General features: G+C 30.3%; 1 protein-coding gene across 1 annotated transcript; it reads right to left on the bottom strand.

The window, feature by feature from the left end:
• Positions 1-2,818: 2,818 nt before the first annotated feature.
• LOC123663646 (cell cycle control protein 50A-like) lies at positions 2,819-9,388 on the bottom strand. The gene is made up of 9 exons (XM_045598314.1): positions 9,066-9,388; positions 8,059-8,165; positions 7,550-7,770; positions 6,364-6,497; positions 5,651-5,761; positions 5,191-5,453; positions 4,932-5,058; positions 4,264-4,434; positions 2,819-3,894 (listed from the first exon to the last, which is right to left on the bottom strand). Exons 1-9 carry the CDS (start codon positions 9,208-9,210, stop codon positions 3,848-3,850), a joined length of 1,326 nt encoding a protein of 441 aa, XP_045454270.1. The 5' UTR covers positions 9,211-9,388; the 3' UTR covers positions 2,819-3,847.
• Positions 9,389-9,654: the final 266 nt, after the last annotated feature.

Genomic DNA, 9,654 nt, shown 5'->3' with positions numbered 1-9,654 from the left:
AATGTCAACTTCTGAAATGTCAACGTCGTATTCTGTAGTGGTGCAAGTAGTGTTGTCACTTCTAGTGGCACTTGCTTGCTTCTCCGTTCACGTTTTATTTCGCCCAAGTCACGTAGACTTGGGCGAAATAAAACGTGAACGTGAACCGTGATTCACCAGCACAACCGAAAGTGAATAAACCTGTCATTCACCTATCAATTACTAGTAAAATTCATATTTCCTATTAATGAAAGACATCGATAATCATTAGAATTACGGGCATTACTGTTGTAGTACAACTGTACTACAATTTATTTACAAATTACCGGCACTGACCTTGACCGCTGACATTTAACCGGTGCAGTAATATATTTTTGGTCTTTTATGGTATGGTGTGAGGGACAGTGTCAAAGTAATATTATCGAACAATGATTGGTCAGTCGAACTTCGCGCCAAATCAACCACTCTTTTGCATTTATTTGTTACTTTTCCTTGCTACAGAGGCACTAAACCTTTTAAAGTAATGCTTTACTTATGGATAGGGTTGCCAGATGGCCGGGAAATCCGGGATTGTCGCGGAATTACTTGTCAAGTCCCGAGTCCAGGATTTATAGTTGATTGTCCTGGATTTCGAATACTACTAGTTTTCTAGCAATTTGCAAAAAATATTATCAATTTTCGTATATTTTTCAACCAACCGAAATTGTAATCCTTGAATTGTTACGGAAATGACATGCTTGAATCTGGCAACCCTACTTGGAGGGTAAGCTGGCGAATACGTGACGAGCGAGCGTTACAAAAAGTGAAATCGGGTCGACCGACTGGTCGAGTAGAAGCTTAAGAAGTTTTACTTCAGTCGTGTGATCTAAAGCACACTCATTTTTTGAAGTAAAGCTTCTTAACACACGTTTAACTTGGGAAGGAAGCTGGTGAATGCGTTACGAAAGCGTTACGAAAAGTGTGTTCGGGCGAGGTGAAAGGAAGTTGAGTGGGAGATATAAGTTAAAGATAGAAAGTTTCACTTCAGTCTTGTGGTCTAAAGTACACTCGATTTTATTTTGAAGTAAAACTTCTTTACGCACTGTCTAAAATAGCTTTGTCGCACCGAAGATGTTGCTGCCCGTCTTCGGCCTGTGTATTTCAAAGTCAGCAGTTAGATGGTTATCCTGCCATCGGTCGGCTTTATAAGTTCTAAGGTGGTAGTGGAACTGTGTTATCCCTTCCTATTACGACACCCACGGGAAGTGAGCCGCCACAGCACATGCTGTAGCCATCAGTGACGTTTAGCGACTTTTTGAATTCTTTTGGCGTTACAAAAAGTAGTGACTCATCGCTGTCACATAACAGCCATGCCCTTTCGACTAAATAAATCGTAGTAAACTAGAACGCCATACTGTATCTACCGTGTAATTTTACAGAAGTGAACAAGAAAAAAAAAAATACTTATTTTGAACACTTAATATTATGAAACAGCAAAAATATTTTATACACAAGTAAAAAATGTTTGAGTCCAACGAAGTGTGTGAAGGTCAGATAGATGTTAAAAAACAGCTATAGTACGGACGCGGAGCGCGATGAATTTCGTACAATGACCTTTTTGCCTACTGCCAGTGGTTCTCAAAATTTTTATATAAAGAAATCAATAAACACACATTCGCATTTAATATTTATTTATTTTTTTATTTAACACCAACAAGATAGTATACTGACAATAGACAGTTAAAATCATAAACAAAAGATCTTAATAGCTAAGTGTTATCTTAATTATAGGTGTTACACTTATTCTATTAATTTAATACATTTCCGTGAATATCTAAAAAACTATAAGACCTATTGACATGAATATTTTTGTAAAATAGTTTTGAGTCAAGACCTTCTTTTAAGACTAATTTCAGAATGATATCCCTATAAACAAAAACTTACATTTTCAAGTTACGTTATTATTTACAAGAATCTTACAATGTTTTTGTCTCTCACTCGTTTGCAAAATGAAAGAGAGAAAACTTATTAAAGCGGCTAATCAGTTTCCATACATGGCTTGAATTGTCCTGACATGTCCTCTACTCGTTCAGACATGCATCGACTTGACTCGGGATCTTGTCGTCGACAAAAACTAAACACGAGCGCATCCCAACAGTTCAATTTGGATGACGTCATTCTAAATCCAACATGGATTTTGATTATTAAAATTTTCGAACTAAGGTAATACGAGTACTCAAATCTCGCGACAAGTTTTTATATCATATAAATTATGTAGACTTTATAAATAGTTAATAAAAGTTTTAAAGTAAAAATTAATTTTTTCCTTTTAGTGCATTCAAATTAAACCTTTTTTTTTAATTTGCGATGTCTATGAACAAAAGGTTGACAATCTGTGAATATGGCGGTCACTGCACCTGTGTGAGCGCAACGGCAATATGTTTATACGCGAGCGACAAAGACAAAAGATGAGGGGTCGGTGTACGAAATTCTTCGTATTCAGCGGCCGGACTATAGTAGTAAAGTAAAACAAATCAAGCGTATATTAAAGTAGGTAATCTAAACTATAGTATGAGTATATTATAATGATTAAAACGTTAAATATTTTAAACACATTTTTGTTTTATTTAATTTTTAACAAAACATTATATTAGATTAAATATTACATTCTAAAAAAAGCACATAACATACTCATTTGTATAATTACATATATTATTTGTTGTTCAAGTAGCTAACGTATTGTCGTTATTTGGGAGATTGACACTGCTTGCCGTAACACAGGTTTTCGTAGTATAGCAGCAGAGGCATCCTAAATATATTGACTGTGAAATTGCTTTATAACTACATTTAAATACAAATGTAAATTTCTTTATTAATATTTATTATTTTCTAAAATACTTTTCACTATTTACTCTCGATCAGTATAATTGATACATTTGGTATGGTTTATCTTTGGCTTGTGGCTTTGAGCCGTAAACTATCACCAGAAAAGGAATATTCTTTGAAATATTTTATAGTTTATATTTGTTATTCATAAAAATCCTCCTTCTACATGGAGGCCTATGCCCAGCAGTGGGATATTACAGGCTGAATCATGAATCGTGATTTATTAAATATTTATTAAAAATGTATAACTATGTTAAATGCAGTAAAAGTTACTTGTATACAAAAATAATAAAAAAATAAAATAAAAAATACGTATTCATTACATTCATTATTACATACAAAGAATATTTATGAACTTTGACAAATCAGATCGTAAAGAGCTTAAAGCACTATTAATATTTTAAAATAAAAAATAAAAAACTAATGTCAGAGTAAAAATTCTTACAAAACTTATAAATATGTATACCACACTACGTTTTAACATCCCGTATCGTCTTCCTGTTGATGATTTTAAATCGCACGGAAGTCTTAATATCTTGTGATAAAATGGTGATGGTTTCGAGATCGAGATCCAAGAAATATTAAGCTTTATGCCGAGATTCATTCAAAAGCTGACGACCATGCCTCCATCCCTCGTCTAACATTTATTATTTGCAAAGTTATATAACGCTTGTCTTCTCTATAGCGGAAATTCGAATTACATGACGTCATTGCTCTTGAATTATTTTAAGCAAGGATAGCCGTATCGCGTTATGACGTCACAGATATTTATAACAACAATCCTAGGTATTCTATTTGAAGCACAACCCAACTGTGTGTCTTGCTAGAATTGGAGAAGTTTATAAATAACTAGTATAGAGATAAGAGTATCAGTGTTATAATTTTTGAATATACTGATACTAATACTAATAAAGTACAACTTTCCTTTAGTAACGATAATAACGCTTCTGATAAAATATCACTCATTATTGAAGTTGTTACAAGCTTCTTTTGACATTTTAAATTATCGATTGTTCGTTAAGTTTTCACCACTGGCTGGCCTCTCGTTTTCTGTAAAAAAAAAGAAAAATAAACAATAAACTTTTAAAACCGCAAATCGGAATAAAAATTAAATTTTTGAAATTTTCCTTTAACTAATTTATGAAAAAAAAAAGTAAATATATTACATAATATAATCAAAGTACCATATAATCAATAATTAGATTGAATATTTTCATTGGGTGTGTCCAGTACGATATACATGTAGCTTAACAAACCTGAAGCTTCTGCGAATAACAAACCAACCCAATATTTGGACTACCATTAAAACCAAAATTATTAAAGTTTCAATATTATTATTTTCTTCTAATGTAATTGAAAATATGCAATAAAGAGTGAAATAAATAAATTTTATAATTACTAAAGACAAGAAATACTTGCCTTTATTCTTCACGTAATTATTGATCATAAAAATGGCTACAGTTTTAGCAAGCAAGATTAAACCAAAGAGTAGCAATGCTATTCCAACCACAGAGAAAGTTATAGTCGAAGTGAGTACTGAAGCGGATATGATAAACGTCCGTCGACCTCTGTACAGAGCCGGAGGGTAGTCTGAAAAAAATATTACACGTTAAAATTGACTTATGGTTGAAAATGTATGTGTTAATCAAGTGTGTGTCAGGTCCGACATGCGTCTAGAGTTTAGGTACTATTTATTAACGTGGTAATTAACAACAAAAATATACTATTTAATAAATCAAATTAGAATTAACTAAAACAATAAATCTCTTAAATAAAAAAATAAATAACAAAATGAAAATCAAAAATAAGGACGCTTGCTATTCGTATCTGTACAGTAAATGCTGGTATACTATTATACTTATAATTTGCTACAGCTAAAAGCACTGTTAAGAATCACTCTCAATCGTCACTGCTTTTTCATCATTTCACTCGGTTTCACTACCCTTATTTTTTCATACCGCACGCCTTATATCGCTTTTTAAGGAGTAATTTCCAAAAAGATATGGACAATTTAGAGGGACATTAGTGTCATTGATTTCAATTTAAAAAAATGTATGTATTACAATTTTTGAGATGAAAAAACTTACTGTAACCAATTCTCAACCGATATTCTCCCACTAATAGACCTTTTGCGAAGACCGTCTGATTTTGGTCCACTCGGGCGTATGGTTTGCGTTTCAATTCGGTTTTCATCCAACCAATAAACCTTTCGTTCTGTAATAGTGCAATTATTATAGTCAGTTCTCAATTTTTTTCGAGCACCTACGTTATATCTATTACTTGCTGATATGTAAATTGAAGTCGTTTTTTTTTTCGTTTGCGAGTTTATAATTATTCACATCGCACAATATTAACAAAGAGACTTATTTTAATAAAAAAAAAATCTGAGTCTCCTCTAAAAAATCGACATAATCCTGTTTTTCTAAATTTATCTTTTGTACACATAGGACGATTACAATTTCTCATTTGTATAGATTTTACACTGTATATCCATTTGTAGTCATAGAAAAGAAAAATAATAACCTGCACTCCATTATTTTCTGGATTCGTTGTATCTAACTCCCAAATTGATTTACTCCAGCTTTTTGGCTTTGTGAAATTCTGGAAGTCTATTAAAAAATAATAATATTACAAATAAGTTATATAAACACCACAATATAATAAAACAATAGATTAATAATGCAATAGGAACCAAGCAATCATGATATTAGTTTTTAAGATATGTATTCTAATTGAAAAATATGTTTTATAAAAAAATTACATCTAAAACTACTTTACTACAAATATAGCCATACATTTTATTCACCTATAGTTCTTTTTGGGTTGCGGTATCTGAGTTTATCAGCCTCCGTTAGTAATCCGTGAGCAATGAAAGGCACATCTTCATCTTTTGAAATATTTATCAATTCGAATGTGTCTGTAAGAAATAATTTTTATATATCTTTTTCTCCTATATTCGATATGCCATATAGATATGTATATGTGAATCAGGTAATATTTTTCGTTCTGGATATTTATTATTGTGTTGTGTGCTTGTATGTATGTATGTATGTATGTATGTGAGTGTGTGCGCGTGTGTGTGTGCGTGTGTGTGCGTGTGTGTGTGTGCGTGTGTGCGCGTGTGCGTGTTTGCGCGTGTGTGCGTGTTTGCGCGTGTGTTCGTGTGTACGTGCGTGTGTATGTGTGTGTTGTGCGTATGTGGTTTGTGTGGATTATTTAAGGCCTTGGACTTCTATACATCATAAGCTCAAAGTAAGTAATCTCTATTAAAGATAATTTCACTCTTGCCAACCATCCATCATCCATTACATTTGTATGTAGTACAATAAAGATGTATAAAATATGTATATACATATACACAGGTACATCTACATTTTCAAACATAGCACATGTTTTTTAAAAAACATTTAAGGAAAATTTTCTTACTTAGGTAAATTTTCAATTTGTATTATTTGCTTATAATACGAGTATATTAATTTAAAAAAAATAATGTTGATGAATGACAAAGTGTGTAAATACCATTAAACATTGAGTCAGCAATAGCGCCACAAGGATATATGGGTTTTTGTTCCCTTAAAACAGTATCATATCTATATGGTTCACAGTTTTCAGACGGGATAATGGCCAATTCTCCCTTCAACTGATTATCATCTCTAAAATAAAAAATAAAAAAACTATTATATACTAACTGTTATTATGTATCAAAATAAATATAGTAACGCCACCTGTATATTGTATTGTCACTACTGTAAACTAATGTATTATCTATGAAGGTATATATTAATAATATATTAATAAAGACTGTGGTTCGCATTAAAATAACTAGAAATATAACAGTAAAAATTTGAAGATAATCTTAGATTATGAATTAAATTTTTCTCAAACAAAAGATTAGTAATCAAATCAAATAAAGGTAAAAAAAAATTATCCCTATTTGAACTACCATAGCATGTAATTTATATTTTGTTGAAATATATGAATACAGACCATTTTTATTCATTATTAATAGTCTATATACTCTTCATAATACACATACTATACAATAAAATAATGTGCTGTACTAAACCTCTACTGAATGCATTTAGTAGTTTTTTTAATTTTTTTGATTAGTCAGTGATGGTAATGAGTGATGAAATGAATAATGAACTTAAAAGGTAAACAAAGATTTTTTCCTTATTTATGAGTTTGTAAATCCCAAACAGAAATTTTAAACCTTTTTGTACTACACTAATATATATAAGGAAATATTAATATTGTTTCTGTTATGAATTAAATATACTTTTCCTTACAATAAAAAAATAAATAAAAAATAAAACTAGTTAAAACTCTTATCGTAATTGAAGTGACCTTGCAATTTAAAAAGGTTATCTGAAGTTGATCAGGTCTGGTAATGATATTTTTGATTTTTTAATTACATTTTGGTAAATTAAGAATCGTGACACAAATTTCCAAACAGATATCAAGGTTGTAAGGTGTTTTAGGCTTGGGAAATCGCGTAAATAAATACATGTGATATCTCAAATAGACCCCTTCCCCTCCTTGTAACAATTCGTGATTATTTTAAGACCCTGCTCGAAGCTCGTATGATTAAAGGTGACACCTTGTGTTAATTTCTGATTTACTTGTTTCTATACCTATTGTGAATAACATTTGATTAATTTCTAGAAAGTTTATTATTTTATTAAACATAATTATCTTTATTTACCTCGACTTTACATAATCATTTCTTGACTGATCAAACGTCTCCAGTTCGTAATAAATTTCAAGGTTTCCCTCCAGCTCTTCAGTAACATTAAAAAAAGAGAGACATATACAAGGCGCATTATAATCAAACTGGGATTCTTTGCATGTTTTAGTTTCTTTAAGATCAAAACTTAATATGGTGCAATCTGTATAATCTACTATTTTCTCTCTTGAGCTGATAGACTAAAATGATAAAAAAAAAATTATTAACTACATTAGCAAATATGTATAAACGTATTCATTCATAAAAAGTGGATATTAATGCAAAATTTCAAGTAAGAGCCAATGTATAACTAATATTCAGATATAAATATTAGTGACATAGCGAGGTAATAATTAATAATAACAACACTGGAACAAGCTCATTGCAATTTGCACTAACAGAGCAGTCAAATCAATGTTTCAAGTTGAACATTATAGCAGGAAGGAAAGTCAAAAAAAATATGTTTATTTAATATTATATATACATACCACACGTGGCCGAGTTAAAAATATAATTCCGATTATAACAAGTGCTATGGAGACAACACTAATTATGAAGTCTTTGGCCAGAAAAACTTTTGAACAGCGTTCTATTTCTGAAAAAAAGTAAAAACGCGATTATTAAAATAAAAATGTAAATAATTACCAGACTAATAAAATTCTTATTAGTGTTGTAAATAATTACATATATTGGGTAACGTTATGGTTAAACTGATAAAGAAGTGTACAAATTAATAGAATTTAAAGTAACTGACTGTCTTTTCTCCTTATTTTTCACAAATAAATGTAGGTGATACGAAGTTCAACGGGTCATCTAGTAGTAAATAAAATATATTTTAGCTAAGTATATGTTATATTTTAAAGGGACAACCACTTACTCTGTTTATCTATTTTACATCACATATTTCATAAGAATTTAATACACTTAAATTTTTTGTGTTTATTATAATTTGTCTTGGCGAAAGAGTATATAATACTCTCCACTTAATAATAGTTAGCCATAGTGTATATTGCATATAGTGTTTATGTGTAGCATAGCGAGTGTAAAAGACATATACGTATATACACAAGACTATAGAAAATAAAATTTAAGCTTAGATATGCCTAATAAACTAAAAAATTAATTTGCTAAATAAATATTGATAAATTTGCAATTATTAATTTACTCTAAAAAATTCAAACTTCATCTTATATATATTATATATATATATATATATATATTAGAGATGCCACATCTTATATATATGTATATATATATATATATATATAAGATGATTACTAAGCGGAATATATAATATGTGATATATTATATCATTTTATTTGATTTAAAACTTTATTTAAATTAAACGTTCTTACGGACGTTTAAAATAATAATAGCGTGAGGAAAATGGCTCAGAGATTTATTTTTAGTTATATTTGTGCAATTAAAACTTGTATTTACATTAATATGTAATTTATCGCAATAAACCCACAAATATGGTTCGACTTGTACTTACGTTTTGCGGTACGAGTACGTAAATCAGGGGCAACTGAATAATTAGTGCCGTCTTCTAACTCTGAGGTTGACGTTAATTTTTTTTCTTCCGGAGCAACCGCACCGGCTTGGTCGTAGTTTCTCTTAGGGCTAACATCCGGCTCCATTTTTTTGGCGCACACTGTTATTTTTGAAAAGCAGCAAAAAATACTTTTAAGCAACTGTAGAAAAATAAATCTTCTTCTTCTTCGTCTTTAATTTATCAACTGTCTGTTGTGCAACATTCTGCCAGTGTCAAGTATTTGATTATGTTACGGAGGAAACTAGTTTTTGATGCAAAAAAATAAACAATTGTTTGGGTTTTGATACCTGCAGACAAACGTAACAAAAATTTTAGTAATTATCAGGGAGTACATCTAGGGCAGGGTTTAAACATAATTCTACTCTACATTTTATCTAACTATGTAATGTAATATAACTATTTATTTAAATAAATAGCCTTTGCCTCACATACATAAAAATTATAAAATGTTATTAATATGAATAAATTTGGATAGGAGAAATATCTATTCGGTGTTGTTGTAAAAGTTTAGTGGAGAGGAAACATTTGT

The sequence above is a fragment of the Melitaea cinxia genome, chromosome 20 (genome assembly GCF_905220565.1).
Source record: "Melitaea cinxia chromosome 20, ilMelCinx1.1, whole genome shotgun sequence".
Lineage (NCBI taxonomy): Eukaryota > Metazoa > Arthropoda > Insecta > Lepidoptera > Nymphalidae > Melitaea > Melitaea cinxia.
The sequence above is the reverse complement of the archived record's forward strand: the minus strand, read 5'-3'. Positions and strand labels throughout refer to the sequence as shown.

What these genes read in the sequence shown, in the direction of transcription:
- LOC123663646 (XM_045598314.1), bottom strand. Translation starts at nt 9,210, where the DNA reads ATGGAGCCGGATGTTAGCCCTAAGAGAAACTACGACCAAGCCGGTGCG. An exon ending in ACGTACTCGTACCGCAAAAC is followed by an intron (nt 8,166 to 9,065) that starts GTAAGTACAAGT and finishes ACTTTTTTTCAG; the next exon opens with AAATAGAACGCTGTTCAAAA. An exon ending in AATGATTATGTAAAGTCGAG is followed by an intron (nt 6,498 to 7,549) that starts GTAAATAAAGAT and finishes TTTTTATTTTAG; the next exon opens with AGATGATAATCAGTTGAAGG.